The sequence below is a fragment of the Pogona vitticeps genome, chromosome 5 (assembly GCF_051106095.1).
Source record: "Pogona vitticeps strain Pit_001003342236 chromosome 5, PviZW2.1, whole genome shotgun sequence".
Taxonomy (NCBI): domain Eukaryota; kingdom Metazoa; phylum Chordata; class Lepidosauria; order Squamata; family Agamidae; genus Pogona; species Pogona vitticeps.
The window spans coordinates 61,325,108-61,346,839 of record NC_135787.1 but is presented as its reverse complement, the minus strand read 5'-3'; the positions used below and the strand labels follow the sequence as shown (position 1 = coordinate 61,346,839).

General features: G+C 41.4%; 2 protein-coding genes across 4 annotated transcripts in view; one reads left to right on the top strand and one right to left on the bottom strand.

The window, feature by feature from the left end:
• Window positions 1-20,111, bottom strand: part of PRIMPOL (primase and DNA directed polymerase) — a 43,210-nt gene extending 23,099 nt beyond the window's left edge. Inside the window, exon 1 of the mRNA XM_078393900.1 lies at window positions 19,969-20,111. The gene's annotated coding sequence lies outside the window, so the exon portion shown is untranslated. The remainder of the gene's footprint in view (window positions 1-19,968) is intronic.
• Window positions 29-18,003, top strand: CASP3 (caspase 3). 3 transcript variants are annotated; one of them, XM_073001400.2, is made up of 8 exons: window positions 29-182; window positions 4,428-4,521; window positions 9,084-9,164; window positions 9,576-9,700; window positions 10,911-11,039; window positions 13,836-14,011; window positions 16,086-16,203; window positions 16,977-18,003. In XM_073001400.2, exons 3-8 carry the CDS (start codon window positions 9,091-9,093, stop codon window positions 17,201-17,203), a joined length of 849 nt encoding a protein of 282 aa, XP_072857501.1. In that variant the 5' UTR covers window positions 29-182; window positions 4,428-4,521; window positions 9,084-9,090; the 3' UTR covers window positions 17,204-18,003. The 3 variants fall into 3 exon arrangements, with proteins under 3 accessions (XP_072857501.1, XP_078250032.1, XP_072857502.1); XM_073001401.2 differs by lacking the exon at window positions 29-182 and adding an exon at window positions 414-556; XM_078393906.1 differs by lacking the exon at window positions 4,428-4,521 and having other exon boundaries at window positions 33-182.
• Window positions 20,112-21,732: the final 1,621 nt, after the last annotated feature.

Genomic DNA, 21,732 nt, shown 5'->3' with positions numbered 1-21,732 from the left:
TAGGCTTGCCTGCCTTCCTTCTCCTCCTCCTCCTCCAGGGGCGGAGCGGAGAGAAAGAGGGAAGGAAGGAAGGAGTAACGAGTGGCGGGGAGGAGAAAGAGGGCGCGGAGTCAGTTCGCCTCACGAAGAGGTTGGCGCAAAAGAGGGGGAAAGCCGAGGAGGAGGAGGAGGAAGCGACAGAGGTCAGTGACACCCCCACCCCGGGGCGGATGCTTTACACGGTGTAAGCCGCTCAAACCGCCCTCTCAGGGTTGCAGCTTTCCTCCGTGTCGGACGCCAGCCGGCCAGCCGCGGTCTTCTCTTGTTCGGCGTGGCTCTCCTTGCGGCTGGCTCCTTCGAAAGAAGCGAGCCGGGAAAGCAGGCGGTGGAGGGAACGAGTTCTTCCTCGCGAAACTGTTGCTTCTCCAGCCGAGCCCAAGCCGTGAGGAGAGCGGAGGGCAGGGACTGTGTGTGTGTGGCGGCGGCTGCTGCTGCTTCCTTCACGGTCCCAATTCCTCCTCCCCCCCCCCCCTTTCCTCGGCAGCCCAAAGTTTGGTTACTCAGGCGCCATTATCAGGTACAGTATGGCTCGGGATGTCTCTCGATCCCAGCCGCGCCAGCTCTCAAGCTTTGAAAAAGAAAAAGAAAAAAGCCCGCCGGGCCCCGGGACGCGCCGGTGAATCAGAAGCGCCCGGAGGCAACGCATGGCTGAGCGGGTCGGAAACAAAAGATTTCCTGCCTCGCGTGGGAATAAGCGGCTACGGGCGCAGTTCGCTGCGGATACTTGGTCTGGGGAAAAAAAGCAACCAGAACATGGTCGAGTGGCGAGGCTGAGCGACGACGTCCCTCCCCGCCGCGATGGAGAGGAGTCTTCCTCCTCCCCCCCCCCCCGCTTTCTGCTTTGGCTAAAACGGTTTTAAGTGTTTTATCTTTCTCTGGCGGCCTGTTGAGAACAGATGAGGGAACTCGTGCTTCCAAACTAAACAAAACATCTCGGGCCAGCCGTTTGTTGTCATGAGCCGTCAAGTCGATCCGACCCTCCCCGTCCACTTCACTCAGGGCGACCCTATGAAGTGGCGATCTCCAAAATGTGTTCTCTCAACTGCCCCTGCTCAGCTCTGGTAAACTCAAAAGTTGTGGCTTTCTTTAGAGAATCAGGCCGTCTAGTATCTGGTCTCCCTGTTTCCTGCTGCCTTCCATCTTTCCCAGCGTTATTGTTTCTCCCAGAGAATCTTGCCTTCTCATGATGTATCCAAAGTAGGACCCTTTTAGTTTCAACATTTTTGCCTCCAGAGAGAGTCCGGGCTTGATTTGACATGCAGCAGTAGAAGAGTCCTAGTCTTTGTGAGTACCACAGTTGAAGATGTTGGCTGAATTACTCTGGGCTCATTACACCAAAGATGGAACGTTGTGATTTTAAGTGTGCATGTTGGCACATCAGAAAAGTTGCTTATACAGCCAGCTTATCTGATTTGTATTCAGCTATTCGGCCCAGTTCCAATTCTGAGCTTGTCTTTGACAACTCTTGTTCTGAGACCAAGCCGGAAACAAAGAATTAACAGCAGCACATGGGAGTTCAGAGGCAGGATTCTCTCTAGTCACTACCCAGTCTTTTGCTTAGTTTAACTTCACCATGTTTCCCTGAAAATTCCTATTTGTAACCTGAAAGTAAGCCCTAGTATGATTTTTCAGGATGCTCGTAATATAACCCCTACCCCAAAAATAAGCCCCAGTTAAGTGAAACCGCACCTTCCTGCATTGTGCAGCAACCGGAAAAAGATGACATGACTGTATTTGAATAAATGTAGATTGTTGTAAAAAGGTAAAGGTTCAATTTTTGTCCAGTCGTGTTCGACTCTAGGGGGCGGTGCTCATCCCCGTTTCCAAGCCATAGAGCCAGCGTTTTGTCCGAAGACAATCTTCCATGGTCACATGGCCAGTGCGACTTGGACACGGAACACTGTTACCTTCCCACCGAGGTGGTCCCTATTTATCTAGTTGCATTTGCATGCTTTTGAACCGCTAGGTTGGCGGGAGCTGGGACAAGCGACGGGTGCTCCGTCGCGTGGATTCGATCTTATGACTGCTTGGTCTTCTGACCCTGCAGCACAAGCTTCTGCGGTTTAGCCGGCAGCGCCACCACATCCCTGTGTAGATTGTTGTACAGTAGATGAAAAAAAAAATCCCCTGAAAATAAGCCCTAATGCATTTTTGGAGCAAAAATTAATATAAGACCCTGTCTTATTTTTGGGGAAACACGGTAGTTGGCATAGTAGATTAAAATTACTTCCCACATCTAAAGACAAGGAAAGTGTGAGAGTAAAAAATTTTGCAAGATAAACATGACTTGTTTCTGTTGAAATCTCTCAGATGTTTTGCCCACAGGTCATATTAGCTATGAACTTCATTTTGGGCAAAATTTATTTGCCATGTGCCTCTTTGCATGTCTGTTCAGAGGTTAAGCACTAGAGGTGGGGATATTCCTATTTGTAAACAAATATTCCATCCGAGCTGGACCTAATGAGGATTTGGCCCCAGGGATCCGACCGTTCACTCATGTGTCCTGGCACCATGAAGGTCCTGCTCTTCCCACCAATGGTGCCCGGAACTCCTCTACCTGCTTGGCTGGCCACTCCAGGCAGGGGGCAGGAAGAAAAGTCTCCCCGCACGGCTGCTGAGTGGCCAGCTGCGCAGGAAGACAGAGGAGCTCTGGACGCCGTTGGCAGGCTGAGCAAGACCTTCACAGCACCAGGACGCATGAGTAGATGGTCCAGCTGGGAAGGGGGATATTCATATTTGCTTACAATTTACATTTTTGTCTAATAAGCACCTTTGGAGTCACTGGGACTTGTTGTTAGACTTAGACTCCCATCAGGCATAGCCAACTGGTGAGAGATTATGAGAGCTGTAGTTCAGCAATACCTGAAGAGCCACCGATTTTCCAACCCAGGTTTACAGACCTGCAGAATTTCCATGAGTTTGTTCAAATATTTTGCTTCCCTCAAAACATTCAAGATTTTTTTTCTCCAGAGAGAAGCCCTACACCTGCATTGACATTTGCTGTATATACTGCGAAGTAGCAGTAGTAACTCTGAATACTCACTGAGCCTCTGAGTTATTTGAATAGGAGCGTTAGACAGAAGGTCATTCACCCTTTGAGGAATATTTATGCATAATTGGTTGTTTCTCACAGCATACTTCTTGTCAAAGAAAGAAGGCAACGCCCATGAAATCTGAACAATTTTTTTTCCGGGGCAATGTCTTCAGCATAGCAGCAGTTCTTTAAGAGAAGTTTAACTCTTTAAGAATAGATTTGTTAATTACCCAAGAAATCATGGACTTAAATTCAACATGATACTAATTCAAGCTATACTCATGCTACATCAGAATTCCATTCCCTCCCTTTCTCCCTGACAGTCTTCAAAACTTCTTAAAAACCAGCCCTGGAGGGTTTCCAAGGCCTCCTTAACATTTTTTAAGGTAACGGGGATTTGCAGTGGGAGATGGATATAATCCACCTCCAATTTCTGCTCTTCTACCATAGGAAATCCACAGTTTCATCCTGCCCATAACATCTAATAACTCCATCACTGCCTGTGCAAAGTGGTGTAGCTGAAAGGAGACACTGGGAAAGAACTAGAGATGGAACTATGTTTGCAAATTATAGGATTTGAGTGACAGGAGATGCACACTTCCTCATATCTACAGCAACCCAGATACTAGCTATCAGTTGTTGTTTTATGTCAGCAGCTGGATCTGTGCTCCCTTATGTTGTTAATTGTATGTCCCTACTAAAAGTGAGAGCATATGGATTGACTTAGTACAGTGGTGCCCCGCACCACGACAATAATCCGTTCCCCTGAAATCGCTGTTAAGCGAAAACACCGTCCAGCGAAAACAGTTTCCCCATTGGAATGCATTGAAACCCATTTAATGCATTCCAATGGGGAAATTACCTCGTCATCCAGTGAAGATCGCCCATGGGGAAGCCATTTCCTGACCGCCGATCAGCTGTTAAAATGGCTGCCCTGCGAAGCATGTGTCTGGAAAACACAGGGCAGCCATTTTCTGGAGCCGGAAAACATTGTCATCTTGCGAACAAACGGTTTACGAAGCACGGACCTAATCGTCATCAAACGAAAATCCCCCATAGAAAACATCATTTTGCGATCGCTATAGCGATCACAAAAAAAGTCACCATCCTGCAGATTCGTTGTACAGCGGGGTCATCGTCTAGCGAGGTACCACTGTATAGCAAAAATTGTCTCTTTTTGCTATACTAGGCTAGTCAGTTTTGCTTATTATAATACTTATCTGTGTTATTGTCATAGTGTTTTAAGTTCTTCATTAATGTTAGTCCAGAAAAGATTTTCTGTATTTCATTTTTAAAGACGCGACCATAAACAAATATACCTGGAAACTAATCTATTTTTCCATTGACTTTTTAGGAGCTTGGAGTAACCTGCGAAAACAGGCAAATTACTTTGCACTGGATCCTGACCATAGCTTCCCTCAGCAGTTGTAGCACTGAATTTTGCAAAGGTAGAAGAGCTGTCACCGCCAGCATGTAATAACCAGTGCAAGGGTCAGATTTGCTAGATTGGATTGTGCCATCTATAGTGGGCTAGCAGAAATGAGCATGCAGAGATCAACAGAATGTGTGACTTGTGGATCCCAGCAATACTGTGTCAGGATGCCTGACTATAAATGCCTCTTAAGTATTCTTATTTAGCAGAACTAGAATCGGTGACAAGTCAGTTGCATCCCCTCTCCTTTATAAATTAAACTTGGTTGTAAATTTGATTTGAAAAATCAAGGAAGGGATTGCTTAACCCTTTTTTCACAGGTTACCTTTCTAGAAGATCATGAGAGCCACTTCTGTATCTTGCTGCTTTAAAAATGAAGACTTTTTATCACACTGCGTATGTTAATCAGCTTATCTGTGCAAGAATGACCATGTTACCTCCCAGTTTTTGTTTCTTACATAACCATTGCTGAAGCAGTTCTCACTGTCTAGTTTTTGCATTCCTATTTCCCCTGGCCCTCACTTGGAAGTGTTCACCTAGAGGAGAAATTCTGTATCTTTATACTTGGTCTGGACTATAACTTTGTGTCACCACACATGACAGTGCTAGAATGCCCTTGTCTCCTCCCAACTACTGTTGTTAAACGACCATTCTTAAGATAATCACAAGTGTCTCTATTCTCCTATACCTCCTTCCATCCTAGGAACTCCCAGCCTCTGGCTCTGCAGCCAAATGTCTAAACCACTGAGCTATATCTTCCCGGTCTTGGTTGATAAAAGGCTAACAGACACTCTGCAACCTTGCACTGCCTTATATTGATAGCCTAAAAGATGTCAAGTGCCTGAGTATATTTTCTTCTTCTTTTTTCCAAATTTACAGTAACTTTCTTGTCTTTAAGGTGCTGCAGAATCTACCTGGAAACTTTCTAATAAGAAAGCATCATTTTCTAATTGCTTTTTTTCAGTTTGTCTTTTGGTAAGGATAAGAGATGGGGGGTGACTCACCATTTTGGTGAGTCGTCGTGCTTTGTAAGTCATCAAAAGTTGACAGCTCATGAAGTTGCCCCCTTGAAGTGATGGATAAAGAAGTACGTACAGTGGTGCCTCGCTTAGCGATCGCTCCGTTGAGCGCCGAAATCACTTAGCGACGGGGTTTAAGCGATCGCAAAAGCGATTGCTTAGCGATGGTCCCTATGGGAAAAATTCGCTTTGCGATGATTGCGGGGAAGCGATCATCGCAAAGCCCCCATTTTCGGCCAGCTGATCAGCGGTTTCAAAATGGCCTCCAGAAAAACAAAATGGCGGCCCGCTGTGTTGCCTCGCTTTAGAGGCACCGAAAATGGCCGCCCCTATGGAGGATTTTCACTTAAGGTTAGTTTTGAAGCCCATAGGAATGCATTAATGGTGTTTTAATGCGTTTCTATGGGCTTTTAAAATCTGTTTAGCGATGAAATCGCTTAGCAGCGTTTTTTCCTGCACAGATTAACATCGCTAAGTGAGGCACCACTGTAATTTGTCGATTCATGGGGGGGGGGTTATTTAAAAAAACACCACTGCATCGCCACCCCCCACTGACACCCCCTTCCTATTAAAACAACAATTCTGTCTGCCAGCTGCCAATCAGCAGCCCGTCCCACAGCCTACCCCCTTCCTTTCCCTACCTTAGCCCCACCCACAACCCCTTACCTTAATCACCGCTGCTGAGGTCTTCATCTGGCCTCCTAGTCACGGCATGTAAAAAGGGAGACTAGCTGCCCTTTAGAAAGATTGTGGCTTTTTTTAAATACGAAGGATGAATAAAAACGGGTAAATATTCGTCCCTTCGTATTTGTGGGGGTCTCTGGGACCCACAAATATGAAGGGACGAATATTTAATGAATCAGCTATTTTCGTCGAAAAAGCTGATCCGTTTTTATATTCGTCCCCATCTCTAGTAAGGAGGCGTCTTCCCTAATACATGTCACACATCTTGTGGTTTGGATATCTGGCTGCAGAGCCAGAAGCTGGGAGTTCAGTACCCCACTGTGCCTCCCTGACAGGGGCTGGACTCAGTGATCCATAGGGTGCCTTCCAGCTCTGCAGTTCTAAGATGGTGGTGGTGATCTTAAATTTGGCCTTAGAATGAGATACTGGTTAGCTGAAAGACTTAACTTCTTTTCTATAGGGGATAACAGCAAGTCCAGTTATAGTGAACATCGTAATAAGGTAGTCAAGAGAATAGGGAGAAAAGCCTACCTGAATGTACTGACAACCCATAATATAGTGTGCAGAGGCATCTCATTCTGCCCTTTGGGAATTGATTCTCTTGTTGGTGAGACCATGATCCTCTGGTGCCTGAAGTTTGTATTTGTAGCAAGTGAACAGATCACAGATACTGTTCATGTAGTACCCTGTTTCCCCGAAAATAAGACCTAACCTGAAAATAAGACCTAAGATAATTTTTCAGAATGCTCGTAATATAAGCCTTACCCCAGTTAAGTGAAACCCTGCCCTCCACCATTGTGCAGCAACCAGAAGATGACATGACTGTATTTGAATAAATGTAGGTTGTTGTACATGAAAAAAATAAAACGGCCCCTGAAAATAATCCCTAATGTGTTTTTGGAGCAAAAATTAGTATAAGATCTTGTCTTATTTTCAGGGAAACACAGTAGCTTGAAGAGTGCACCCCATTCCTATATATGTGCCTCTTAAAAATATAAACTGTGATACTCTCGCATGAAGTTGAGCACCTACCAAAATGTGCACCATACTTTTAATTCAAAAGGTTTTTTCATTAGGACCTCAGAAGCTAGTAGTTGAGAATTAGTAGCTGAGATGGATTGTGACTTCTTACTAAAACTATCTTTGCTTCAAAAATGACCCATTTAACTCTGATAAAATCTGTAATGCTATAAGACAGCTCTATCAGATAGTTTTGTTGGCTTTGTTTCCTATTTGATTGCTCCCTGAAGCAGCCAGGAACTACATGATGAATGCTGTGCTTTATATTTTCAGATCTTTTAATCTTAAAAAATGGATGATGAAAATCAATAGTTATATTGCCCTAGATCATAAGCTATGGATAAAATGCCTTGTACCCTATAATGAATGTTGTCAGCTGTTATGTTATAAACTTTTCTTAGAAGCCTCTTAACTTTCTATGACATTGAAAATGTTTCTTATATGGTGAGGGCAGGGGAGGTATCAAAAAGCAGAACAGCAATTAACTGACTGTTCCTAGAAGGCTTTCTTCATCCTGTATAGAATGAGATCATCGTCCCCAGAGAAATGTACATTCTGCTTGACAGAATATGACATCAGTGCATTAGCTAACCAAGATGAGGTAATGGTTTAATACTCAGGCAAAGTTGGCTAGTAACAGCATTATTCTCCCAAGACATTTGATGCTTCTCTGTGTTAGCATCACTGTTGTGGAACAAAAACAAATAATTGCTGACAGAGCATGTGTCTGACTGCACAAAATCAAAACGCATGTCTGCTTATGGATAGATCTTCTTGTGACCTTTTGTTCTTTAAACACATGGGACTAACAGTTTTATGTCAAAAACTCTTGTCTTTTCAGGCGAAGTGCAATTATTTTGTCAGAAAAAAAAACTTTTTATCATTCTAAACCTGCATATATTGCTGGTATTCTAAGGATTAATATTAGAATGAATTATTGGAATTTATTATTTAGAAGCATCTAGTATACACATGTTCCTGCAAAGGGCGGCATTTCCAATAGTGTCATTGAGTTACAGATGTATATGTATTTACACATCTACTTGTGTGTTTCAGTTTCTGAATAAAAAATCTAGCTTGCAAAACTTCAGCTGGTTTTCAGAATAATGAACCATTAGAATTGTAATGATACAGATTGTATCAATTTTAACTATGGAAAATTAGGGGAAATTCATATTTTAACCTATTTGTTTGATTCTTGAGAAACAACCTGTAAACGTCTGGTAAACTGCTGAAAATGAATTACAGTGATGCCTCGCTTGACGATGATAATCTGTTCCAGGAAAATCACTGTTAAGCGATATCGTCATCAAGGGGGGAAAAAACCCATTGAAATGCATTGAAAACTGGTTCAATGCATTCCAGTAGGGGAAATGCCTGCTCATTTTGCGAAGATCCTCCATAGGGTGGCCATTTTGCGATGCCTGTAAAGCGAAGAATCGGTCCTGAAAACAGCAGGGAGCCATTGTGCAACCCACCAATCAGCTGTTTTCAATCATCGTCCAGCGAAAACGGTTCCCGAAGCAGGGAACTGATTGTTGTAAAACGAAAAAACCCAATTGAATCATTGTTTTGCGATCGCTATAGAGATCGCAAAGAAGGAATCGTTACGTGATTTCAGCGTCAAGCAGGGTAATCATCAAGTGGGGCACCACTGTATCTCTGGCTGTCTCTAGTAGAGAGCCTGACATTATTTGCCAATCAAAAATATTCTTAAATTGCATCTTCCTGATTTGATCACAAAACAGCCGCCAGAAATTGTACCTATAGTATATTTAAGGTATAACAGTACGGAAGTTTGTGATATATATAAAAAATTAAATTTTGCTGACAATATGTCTTCTTTTCCCAACAGAAAAGCTATGGCAGACAGCAACCATATTGTGAAATCACCACAAAGTATGACAGATGCAAAAACACTTTCTCCTTCAGAAGGGTACATGACACTTCTTGGTTGTTGTTGTTGTTGCTGTGTTACTTTTTTTAAAAAAAATAAAAAATCTCTAGCCAGTGCAGGGCTCAGGTAATGAGATCTGTCCTTAAAATACATATAGCAGCCATCTTAAAACCAACCCCCTTCCTTAGGCCTGATAATGTTGGATCAGGAAGCATATAGCAACTGTGGCTGCTCTCTTTTGCTAGTATCTCTCATTCACCTGCTATTTTCCTGTAAAGAAGGCAAGGAGACAGTGTTGATGCATGTGACAACTCCTTTGCCTAATATTACATAAAAAGGCGGGTGGGCAAAATGTTGTGGAATGTGAAATAAATGTGAAGCCACTTGAACAATTTAGAAAAATGACAGAATCTTTGAGGCAAGTATATTAAACAACATATTTTTTCACAGGAAGGGCATACCTGTTAGCAAATCTGTGGAGTCTGTCATACATGCAGATGAGAGTTACAGAATGGACTATCCAGAAATGGGAATGTGTATTTTAGTCAACAATAAAAACTTTCATCCAGCTACTGGTAAAGATCACTTCTCTGTTCTGTGCTTTTATACTTTTGTTAAAGCTTTGTTCCATTAAGGTTAGAGCATAAAACTGTAGCTTGCCTTAAATTATCAAATGTAAGGCTTCTGACTATAATCCCTAGAAAATCAGATATCAGTCATTTGGACCTTTGCAAAGTTAAATGCCTTAAACTCCTGAAAACATGCATAAAATTGCTTTTGAATAAAGCAATATATCGAAACAAAAAATATATTCCTAGTTTCTAGATAATATGCTGTTTTTGGTATTAGGCATTTCTTGCAGAGAAAGAAATTATTCTAAAATGACACCTATAATGGTTTAATAATTTTAATTAAAACCAGTTAACTTCATAATGGCCAGAATCCTACTGATATTCATGTAATGTTTGACTAACTTGGATGTGAGTGTGGTCTGGCTGTGACGTCTTTATCATCCAATGGATCATCAGGGTTGATTCAGATGATCTGACTGGCTAGGCTCATTCCTCCACTCCTCCGTATGTGTCCATCCCAGAATCACACACTTGCTGGGAAATTATAGCTATCTCAGAAGGAGCATGCCATTCTTCAGTCAAAGGTTACAACACAGAGTTACAACACTTGCCAGAGTTCATTGATAAGGTGCACATTGTGGATGCATGCCTAGCTAGATCATGCAAGTGAGACGCACCTTGTTAAGTTGGCAACTAGCCACAGTTAACTATAGCACATTATGCAGACTTCATGCAAACAGAAATAAAATTCCAGCCACCTGATGTAAATGATCAGGGAGTCCTTTTCTAATCCATCAGGGGAGATTTTATTTTTTTACTCTTGCATCCATTATAAGCCCATGTAATGAATTACTTCGTACTACCAGCTCATTGATAAGTAGACAAAGATGGCAGTTGTGATGCTCTATCTCCAGTAGTTATGTTACACGTTAGCAGCATAGCTTGGTTCAAACTCAGGAATATGTGGAGCTGAACCTCTGAAAACATTCTTAGTAGTAATATTAATCTTAAAAAATGTTTTTCATAACATTGTAATTTTTAAAAACTTAGGCATCTCGTTCTCTCTTGTGTTTTGAAAGCTAAATTGCTTTTGTGTAATGGTATGATTAGTATATGTGAGAAATATGTGGATTCTTCAGGGCAGAATTTGCACTGCTAATATGTTTTCAGAATATTATCAAGGCAACTTTGTGTTTTTATTTTAATTCAAAAGGGATGTCACATCGATCTGGTACTGATGCAGATGCTGCACGTGTTGTAGATACTTTCAGGAGCTTGGGATATACTGTCAAGCCTTACAATGATCTTCCATGTAAACAGATTGTTGATGTTTTGCAAAATGGTGAGTAGTGAGTTGATGGAATGCTTCTATTGAACTAAAATGATGAATTCATGTATTGGTTGTTGTAGGTTTTCCAGGCTGTTTGGCTGTGTTCTGGAGGTTTTTCTTCCTAACGCTTCACCAGTCTCTGTGGTCAGCATCTTCAGAGGACAGGAGTTAGAACTCTGTGTTCTGGTGTGGTGTGTTGGGATAGTTGAGTATTTTACAGTCATGGCCACAAATATTGGAACCCTTGCAATTCTGTCAGAAAATGCAACCTTTCTCTCAGAAAATTGTTCCAGTTTGGTTTGCACTGGAACAACATAAAAACATAGAGGAGAAAAGTTAAAACTGATACAATCCCACACAGAAACCCAAAAATGCACTGGCCAAAATTATTGACACCCTTAATTTAATATTTGGTTGCATCCCCTTTGGAAAAAATAACTGAAATCAATTGCTTCCTGTAACCATGAATGAGTTCCTTACACCTCTCTCCTGGAATTTTGGACCACTCTTCTTTTGCATACTGCTCCAGATTTGAAGGATGCCTTCTCCCAACTGCTGTTTTGAGATCTCTCCACAGGCGTTCTATGGGATTCAGATCTGGACTCATTGCTGGCCATTTCAGAACTCTCCAGCGCCTTGTTTGTAACCATTTCTGAGTCCTTTTTTTGGGTCACTGTCATGTTGGAAGACCCATGACCTGTGATGGAGACGCAGCTTTCTGACACTGGCCACTACGTTGTGCACCAAAATTCTTCAGTAATCATCAGATTTCATGAAACCGTTCACACAGTCAAGGCATCGAATGCCAGAAGCAGCAAAGCAACCCCAAAACCTCTTTGAACCTCCACCATGTTTGACTGTAGGGACTGTGTTCTTTTCTTTGAATGCCTCGCTTCTTTTTCTGTAAACAGTGCCATGATGTCCTTGACCAAAAAGCTGTACTTTTCTCTCATCTGTCCACAGTACGTTCTCCCAGAAGGATTGTGGTTTTGTCATATATGTTTTGCCATACTCCAGTCTTGCTTTTTTATGCCTTTATGTCAGCAGTGGTGTCCTCTTGGGTCTCCTTCCATAGCATCCCTTTTCATCCGGATGGCAATGGATGGTGCAAGCTGACACTGTGGGACCCTGTGTCTGCAGATCAGCTTGAATTTGTTGGGAAGTTAATCTGGGTTCTGTATCCACCATTTGAACAACCCTTTGTTGTCATTTTTCAGCAATTTTGCTCTGTAGAGGTTAGCTACAGTGCCATGGGCTGTAAACCTCTTGATATTGCGCACAGCGGACACAGGAACATTAAGATCTCTGGAGATTGACTTGTAGCCTTGAGATTGTTGATGTTTTTTCACTCAAATGCACAAACAACTCTTTACACTTCATTCTTTTCTCCATGCTCAGTGTCACACACAACACAAAGGTTGAGTCAACTTTTCTCCATCTTAACTGGTTGCAAGTGTGATTACTATATTGCCCACACCTCTTACTTGCGACAGTTGTGTCTAAATATAAATTAAAGAGCATCACATGCTTGAAAAGCAATTATTTCTTACAATTTAGAAAGGGTGCCAATAATTTTGGTGAGTTCATTTTTGGGTTTCTGTGTGGGATTGTATCAGATTTGGCTTTTTTTCTGTTCCTTAGTATTGTTCCAACGCAAACCAAAGAAATGAACATGTGACTACCAAAACATTTGCAACTGCAACAATTTTCTGAGAGAAGGGTTGCATTTTCTGACAGAATTGGAAGGGTGCCAATAATTGTGGCCATGACTGTAGCTGTGGGATCAGCTTTTTGTCTCCTGAAAAGGAGATTGGGTGATTATGGTGATCAGGGCATTTTTTGTTATGGGTGTATTGTTGTGATAAGGGAGAAAATGATCTGTCACTGTGATTGATGGGTGTCGTTAGCTAGTCTATTGTGTGCAGTGATCACCGGTCCTTGTGACTGGGTACGTTTTTGCAGGCTGTATTTTATATTTAAAAACTCTGCCCAGATAGACAGTTACTAAGGGAAAGCCTGCTAGAAGAGGAAAAATACTTGTGGAGGGGCAGCAAAGATGGAGTCAGCCTGGCCTCCAGTGGGAGGGAGTTCCAGAGTCTAGGGTGGGAGCAGAGAAGGTGCTGTCCTGTGTCCCCACCAAACATACCTGTTGAGGTGGTGAGACAAAGAGAAAGGCCTAACTTAGACCCAGGCAGGCTCATCAAGGGAGATGTGGTCCTTGAGACCCAGTCTGTCTAGGTTTTAAAAAATGGGGGGAGGGAGTATTAAATTTTTTTCAAATTATTTAAATTGTCAAATATTTATTTATTTAACTTAAATCCTAGTTCAAATCAAATCCATCCTGGTGAAAAACAGCAGTTTGACATGGTCCTGGAAATGGATCAGCAGCCAGTGGAGCTGCTGTAACAGGGGCTCCACATTAATCCAAACTAAGGTGGATGTTTACACTGCAGGATTAACTTTCAGTAGCGGAGCCTAGATAAGAGGTTGGATTTGGAGATAATTTGAGATGGGCAAGTAAGGTTTTTTGACCTGATCATGGAAGCTTGCAGCCTCTGTGTTCCCTGGAAGGATCTGAGGACTTTTTGTTTTAGTTCTTGGAACAAAATGCTTTCGAGGTAATTCAGAAAAATTTCAGAAAAACTACATTTTTGAATAAAATTAAGAATTTCCTTGAATATTTTGAAGAAAGGGGATTACTGTGCTTGATCTTTGCTATTAATTAAAAGTTTTCTGTGCAGAAAAACATGTTACATGGTTCTCTGGAATTTCTGAATTCTGAAATATTGTATGTTTCTCTTTTTTTAGTTGCCAAGGTTGACCATAGTAAGAGAAATAGTTTTGCTTGTGTCTTATTAAGCCATGGGGAGGATGGATTGATCTATGGCACAGACGGCCCCCTGGAGCTGAAGATGTTGACGAGCCTCTTCAGAGGAGACAGGTGCCAGACACTGGCAGGAAAGCCTAAGCTTTTCTTTATTCAGGTAATGGCATGGAAAGACAGACTGTAAAGTTTCTAATGAAACAGAAACTGCCTCAGAGATAAATTTTAGATAGGTGCAAATGTATGATGAATGTGAAAAATACAGCTACATTTTTAGGACTTGTGCACACAGTATATCCTGTGTCTGGTAACACTGATTCATGGGTGAATGAATGAATAGTTTATTGGCGGTTGTTAACCCAGACTTACATAATACTAAAAGATATAATAAAACAATAAAACCTTATAGAGATATATTAGTAAAAAGATATATGGTTTACATAATAAAATCACTTATAAATAGAGCACTACGTATGGCTTGCAGAACTAGAACCTCTGGCAATCATACATATGTGGGTGAGCATAGCAGCATTACAGAATCTGGCAACACAATTTGTGGTCTGTAAGGACCTGTCCGAGAGAAGTAGCTTCATGTAAAATTCAGTGGGCCTCCCCACACTGATTCATGAGGTTCTGTATAATAATTTAATGTTCTAGTGCTTGTACCATTCATGCACAAAAGTAAAACAACTAAAAAGGTTATAAGAGAGCATAGTGCAGTGATGGAGTACGTTGTTTACATGCAATATTTATTTGTTTAAAATATTTTAGCCCACCTTTCTCTTTAAAAAGGACTCAAGGCAGCTTACATAATGAAAAGACAATATTTAAAAGCTAAAAACAGTAAGTATATGAATATTTTAAAAGAATTAAACAGTATATTAAAAACGGCAACAACGCACAACAATCCATTTTAAAAACATTCTGAGAAAGCCAATCACTAAAGGAAAGACTTCCTGAGGGGAAAGAACAGCAGAAATGGGGCCAGTTTGGCTGTCAGAGAAAGTGAGTTCCAGAGGCTGGGAGCAGCAGTGGGGAAGACACATTCCCATGCCCCCACCAAGTGTCCCTGTGAAAGTGGTAGGACCAAGCCCTCCCTTGCAGCTGATAATACTAGTTTCAGTCTCTGCAATCTCCATTTAAACCTGGAGTGTACTTTTCTTTGGAACCTCAAAGAGCTGCTGTTGCTGTTTATAGATATTACAGAGTGAGATAAACCAGACATGGTGGAATGCTATTTAGTGTCTGTTGAAGACTAATTAGAATTGCCAAATGCATTCAAAACTTGTCCTTGTCACACCACCTAATGTACATGATATGTTTTATTTAACAGCCAGCCTTTTCATGAACATGTGACTGCATTTCCCAATTTAATGCATTTCTCAAAAACTGCAGTAAGGAGATAGAGATACCTCTCCAAAGTATGGATTACGTTTTGTCACTTAAATGCATTTTTCAGAAACTGCAGCAAGTATATGAGGTGTTTGTCTGAAGTAGATTCAGTTCTTCAAAAAACCTCCATTTATGAGTGTGGGATATTGTGGTTCTAGATCCACAATTCAAAAAGCCAAGAAATGGTCCAATATTGCTGCAAAATATCATTCCTGCATTGCTAGCAGGAAAAAGGATGTCATGCTTTAGACAGCAAAGGGGAGCCTGAATGTTGACAACACCAAATGGCAGCAGTCAGGATGGTCCACAGGATACCCTCTTCTGGTCATGGCCATTCTCACCCTTCTTGAAAAACAGCCCTGACAATTGCTTTGTGTTTGGGTGAGAAGTGGTGAACGGATGAAAAAAGAAGTCTGCTCCTGGAATTTTCCCCTATGTAGTGTCACTTTGTGAATGGTAGTGGTGCTGAGGGACTCTTGTTCAACACCTTGACTGTTTTGGCTGGCAGTTCCTAAGAGCAGAAGCTGTAAAAATATAACGTTTCTAAGATCTGATTTCTGGTAGCAAAGCCATTTTAGAAATGATCACATTTCAGCAGACTGCTCTGCTGAACATCTGATAAGATTCAGAGCACCCTTTGAGTGTTGCAAAACTTAAAGATTGATGTGCAAATTGAAACTTTTTCAGGCCTTCCATGTCTTTCCTGGTTATACTGTACCCATTTTGCTTATGAAGCTTACTTATTTCAATGAGCAGAGGTTGGCAGTAAAGTTTATCTATTCTCTAGCTATTAGAACTATGTAGAACTAAAACTATGTAGTTTTCTGCTTTACTATGTGCAGGCTTGTAGAGGAACAGACCTTGATTGTGGTATTGAAACAGACAGCAGTACAGATGAAAACATGTGTCAGAAAATACCTGTAGAAGCAGACTTCCTATATGCATATTCTACTGCTCCTGGTAAGAAAAAATATGGTAGATGTAACTTCTTTATCAAAATACCTATGTTTGGGTCTGGGCTCAATCATGCTTATAGTAGACCCACTGAAGTCAGTAGGACTAAAGTTCATCAGTATTGACCCACTGATTTCAGTGAGCCTACTTTATATATAAGTAAATCTCAATCTAAACTATAGATTTCTTCTATAACTACAAATTTCTTTCTGTCTTTTCTGAAGCTCTTTCTAACATTTTTCTGTATTGTTTGCTGAATAAACATAGAATATGAACCTACATCCCCCCCCAGTAAAATATCATTAGTTTTGGTGCAAGTACACTTATTGGGACATCCAGTAAAAGTTGTGCATCTGGCAAGCTATTGTTTATACAGTTTTCACTTCTGATTGTTCCAAATGAATATGCAAACATCCATTGACAAAGAACATATTTAATCAAATTCTCCACGTTTCATACCAGATACTTGAGATTAAGGCTGCATATACCTTGCATTTCTTCAGCTTGGTGGAGTATTTAAGCAGAGGCACACGACTAAACGACGATGACACATTTTAAGGGTTACGCCACTAAAGTCATGTCCAGCAGAACTAAGATCTTTATTCTGAACAAGTTTCTGTAGTTGTGTTGGTCAAAATGTGAAAAGGATTCATTGATATTTCATTTAAAAGCCTTGAATTAATTCCTTAAGACTTTGAAAAGGAAACCATGACTGGATTTTATAGTTGCATTTTATAGAACATTACATTTTATATTATCTCACTATATCTCTTTTATAGGTTACTACTCTTGGAGAAACTCATCAGAAGGTTCTTGGTTTATACAGTCACTGTGTATGATGCTGAAACAATATGCTAGAAAGCTTGAGCTTATGCAGATCCTAACACGTGTTAATCGCAAGGTTTCAGAATACAGTTCTTATTCAAACCATCCAGACTTCCATGGAAAGAAGCAGATCCCTTGTATTATGTCTATGCTTACAAAAGACTTTTACTTTCCTCATTAAGGTTTTCTATCTTGTGACATGAAAGCCAGCAGAAACAAGTTAGTGTTGATGCTACATTTAACTCTGAACAAGTTTTCAATATCCTGCAACTAGGTTGTATAAAAATTATGGAGAGAACAGTTCTCTGTAGAACCATAGGAAAGTTTGATAGATCAGAAACTTTGGTTTGGGAAAAATTAATGCTTGTAGACATGCAATAATTTTCTAACCTCTTATTAAGAGACATGAAAAGGATCATCATCATCGAACTCAAGTAACTTCCACATTATGGCTGTTACGAATTATTTGGTCTTTCTCATTTCTCTTAATAATGAGTCAGAAAATTACTGAGGTTACACTCATTTGCCTTTTCATACTGCAGTAGATTGTGAAGAGCAATAAAATATCACATTTTCAATTTTTTAAAAAAAACTGATAATATACTTAGGTTTAGACTAGCAGGATTTATTCAGAAGTAATTTGTGTTCATATAAATAAGTCAGTGTGGTTAAGACAGGAGTGTTCCATTACAAAGGAAGGCAGTTTTTCAAAATGGTACGAAGACTGAAATACACTTAGGTTGCTATTCTGAGTCCTGTGGTTACTTTAGAATATAAGTACTAGTAAAATTTATTATTTGGAGTTTTTATGTTAAACTAAATAGATGAAAAGGGGTGCTTGGAACTCTGTTCCTAACTCAATTCAAAAGTTATATGGCTTTACATTTTAAATTTATATTTCAAGTTAGACTTATGGCGTTTAAGCATGTAGTCTGTGCATGAATATAAATATAATCTAAACATACAGTGTGGTTCTTAGTAGATACTGAGTAGTGCTGATTGTTTAATTGTTTTATGAATAAGGATGTGCACTGTCTTCAGATAAACATGTAAATATATACCAAATCAGAAGTATTTATGCATTTTGAGGGCAAAACAGTTGGATTCAGCAAAGAGCCTAGAGGCACAAAAGTGTTAAAGCACCACTTTCATGAATCCCTCATATTAAACTCAGCATTCCTGTGTTGTGATTAGAAGTAGGAGAAGAGAAAGAAAACCTAAGATGCTCAGTCACAACAGAGGAGAGCAGTATGTTCTTTACCTTAGGAATGAACTTTCCTTGCATTTACTTCTGCAAAGTAATTGATTAAATTATCAGAGCTTTATGGCTGCAGCAGATCTGGAGTGAAAGGAAGTACACAGAAATAAGACAGAAAAGAGAAGGTTCCTTATATTTCCCTTTTAAGAAGGTAGAAGAGAGGACCATGTCCGTTTTTAAAATTACTCTTATTTCTTTTTGTCTTTTGTATAATTGTGTAATGAATCCTTTAAAAAATCTTTTAAAGATCTAGGGAAGAGAAAAGGCAAGGGGAGAGAGAAATAGTACAGAAACAAAACAGAGAACAGCAAGCTTGCATATCTTACGTGTTTAAGAAGATATCAGAGTGGACCATGACCATTGCTCTTTTAAGTCCCTCACTCACTCCTTTTCCTGTGGCATACCATTAGGCTTTTCCCTGGCAGCTAGGGAAAAAAGGGAGAAAACAAAACGGAACACCCAACTTTGTAGTTCACCACTAGCCAACAGCCCTGCACTAATCAGAAGGTGACCTGGCCTTGCCATTTACATTTCTCCATTGTGTTTCTGGGTACACACACAGTCATATGATTGGAAACACCCTTGTAGCTCTGTCAGCACCTTGTTGATGAGTATCAGTTTGCCATCAAGGTTTAGCATGATTTCTCTTACACAAGGGTAAATCAGCAATGGAACCGTGGCCTGTGTATATTAAAATCACCATAACCAGACTCCTGTACGCAGGGAGTAGAGTTGGAGGGAGTTTCTGGGCCCATTTTAGACCCACCACCTGCTAAATCTGGTCCTTCCCTTTTGTGCAACAGGCAACAAACTTTTCCCCTCTCATGCTTATGGTCCTTTTAAATGCGGAAAGAATGTCTCATTCAGGCATCATGTTTAAAAAAAAATGTGTCATGTTTAAAAATAGAAGCAGTTATGTGCTTCTGGTTGTAAACATGACACATATTTCTTAGTTCTTCTTTGTGGCCTCTGTGAATGTACACAAATGGGTTAGAGTGTGCCTGCTCAGGACTCCTTAGAATCTTCTAGAGCTTAAAAATGTGATGAGTAGGACATTCCCCCGTGGCGCGCATGCTCCACCTGCCCATAATACCTCAGTTCCTTTTTGCCGCTGCTGCAATCGGACTCTTTCATGTCTAGAGTTGTTTTTTCCTATTCTGGTTTTTGATTCTGTTCTGGTTTATTGAATATCCTTTCTAATCTCTGAAGAATTTTGACTTGTGAACTGACTACCGTATTTGGTTATTGGATTTTGGATTGGCTACTGTTTGTTGTTTCTGGGCTATTCTGACCTTCAGACTGCTTACTGTTTGTGATTTTGGATTACGGATTTTATTGTGAACAATTGGGCTTCTGATCTTTCAGCTTTTGATCTTGGACAATCGTTGATGTTTTCCCATGAGTGTTCCCTTTCCCCCCATTCCCCCCTCTTTTTTCTCTTCTCCTGTTCCCACCAATTTTATAGCCTTGTCAGGTCTCTTTAAGCATTGTTCATCGTGTGCCAACAAGATCCCCTTCACGGACAGCCACGACTGCTGCTTATTTTGTTTGGGGGAGAGGCACCAGACTCACTCCTGTCTGGAGTGTAAAAAGTTGACCAAGCCTGCTCTTAAGCTCCATTTGCAGAGGCTTCGTTCATATCTGTGGGAAAAGATCACACCTTTGAACCCAGCAACCATGGAGCCTACCTTGACTCCTGCTCCTCCCACTCCTCGTCCTGAGCCTGCTGCTTCATCGACTCCTGCTACTCCGAGGTCTTCTTTGAAGGCATCTAAACTGAAGAAGTCTTCAGCATCAACGTCAACATCAATGTCAAAATCGCCATCTGTGAAAGATCCTAAGAAGAAGAAAGATGGTGTTAAACAGTAGAAGGCTAAACAATCTTCTAAACCTACTCAACCTCAAGAACTTCCTCCAATATGAGTCTCCCTTCTATCTCCGATACTTGAGGAGTCGTCTTAGGAGTTGCCAGATCAGGACTCCCTTTCTGAAGGGGTTGACTTGGCACCACCACCACAGGCTCAAGCTTCGGTATCGCTACCGAGGCTGTCTCCCAGTCATGGCCGTTCTGAGGCTGATGTCATCTCCAGCCCAGCCTCAGCCCATTCTAGCCCTATGTCAATCGGGCAGGCAACAGTGCAATTATCGAATTCGGAGGTGTCCCCATGGCAATCCCCTCCACAGAAACAACTGGCAAAACATTGACATGTTTCTCCAACTCGAGAACACCCTCGACATCAAGAGTCATACTTCTTCCTCGCCCATCTTGGCATCATACGTATTCCAAGTATAAGGAGCCGATTTACGTAGAGGTTGATCGACGTGGTCGAGGTTGATACCGTGAGGACGAACTCAAGTCTTTCTATGACACCGGCAATTACATCAGGCCCAAGAGTGTGTGTTATGTATATGCCTCTCCTTCTGGATCCTCGCCATCGCCCTCACCTCCTCCACGTCGGCATCAGGACTATTGCCAACTCAACCCTCCACCATCGAAGCCTGCTGCTAAATGCCATTTGTCTCAGCAGGACGTTGCTCATCAGACATCCCATCCTTTGAAGTGCTCTCATGCCCCATTGGTACCAGCATCCTTGATATCACAACCGAGAGCTTATCACACTTAAACAGCTCATCAAGGTACGCCCGAAACGGACACGCCCCTACCAATTCCATGAGCTTCAGCTTCCATGTCAAGAGGTTGTCCATCGCTTTGGGCGATGCCTTCAGGGTGAGCTGGGACAATGTCCTTTATCTTTTCCTTCCCATTCTGCTCATTCAACGAACAATCGTCAGGATCCGTTAGTTACGAGCCAATACAATCTTGGTAGCCCCATGGTAGTCTCATCAACCATGGTTCACCACCCTCAGAACCATTGCCTCCGAATTTCTGAGGCTACCTCTCCAACCATTTCTCCTAACTCAGGACGGAGGCAATATCTGTCATCCCAACCTGGAGTCGCTTCACCTGACGGTGTGGAGGATTCTTCCAGTGTAAAAGAAGTATTGGACAGAGCTAGAAAACCTTCGACAAAATTACTATACTCTTATAAATGGTCTGTTTTCACCAAATTTACTGATTCCAGAGGACTTCTGGATCTTCCAGTTTCGTTTCCAATTTTTACCAATGGCAAGGACCCAAATGTTTTCCTCTTGACTTGGTGGGTCAGAGGCGAGTCCTTGCGGATTTTGTTGGCTACTGATTGGATGGGTGAGTGGGTTCAGAAGGGTCTATTACTTACTTCTTCTCTATGTCCAAGGCTTTGCATTCTTTTAGAAAGACTGCCAAATATGTTTCAGTTAAAAGACTATAGGCTCTCTGAGCTGCATGGTAAATGTTGCCTTCCTCATAAGCAACCCAGGGCTTCCGATTCTCCCACTCAGACCAAGCCTCCTCCAAGGATCGAGGTCTGGCCCACTCGACGTTAAAGGTTTATATTTCTGCTATTGTTTCT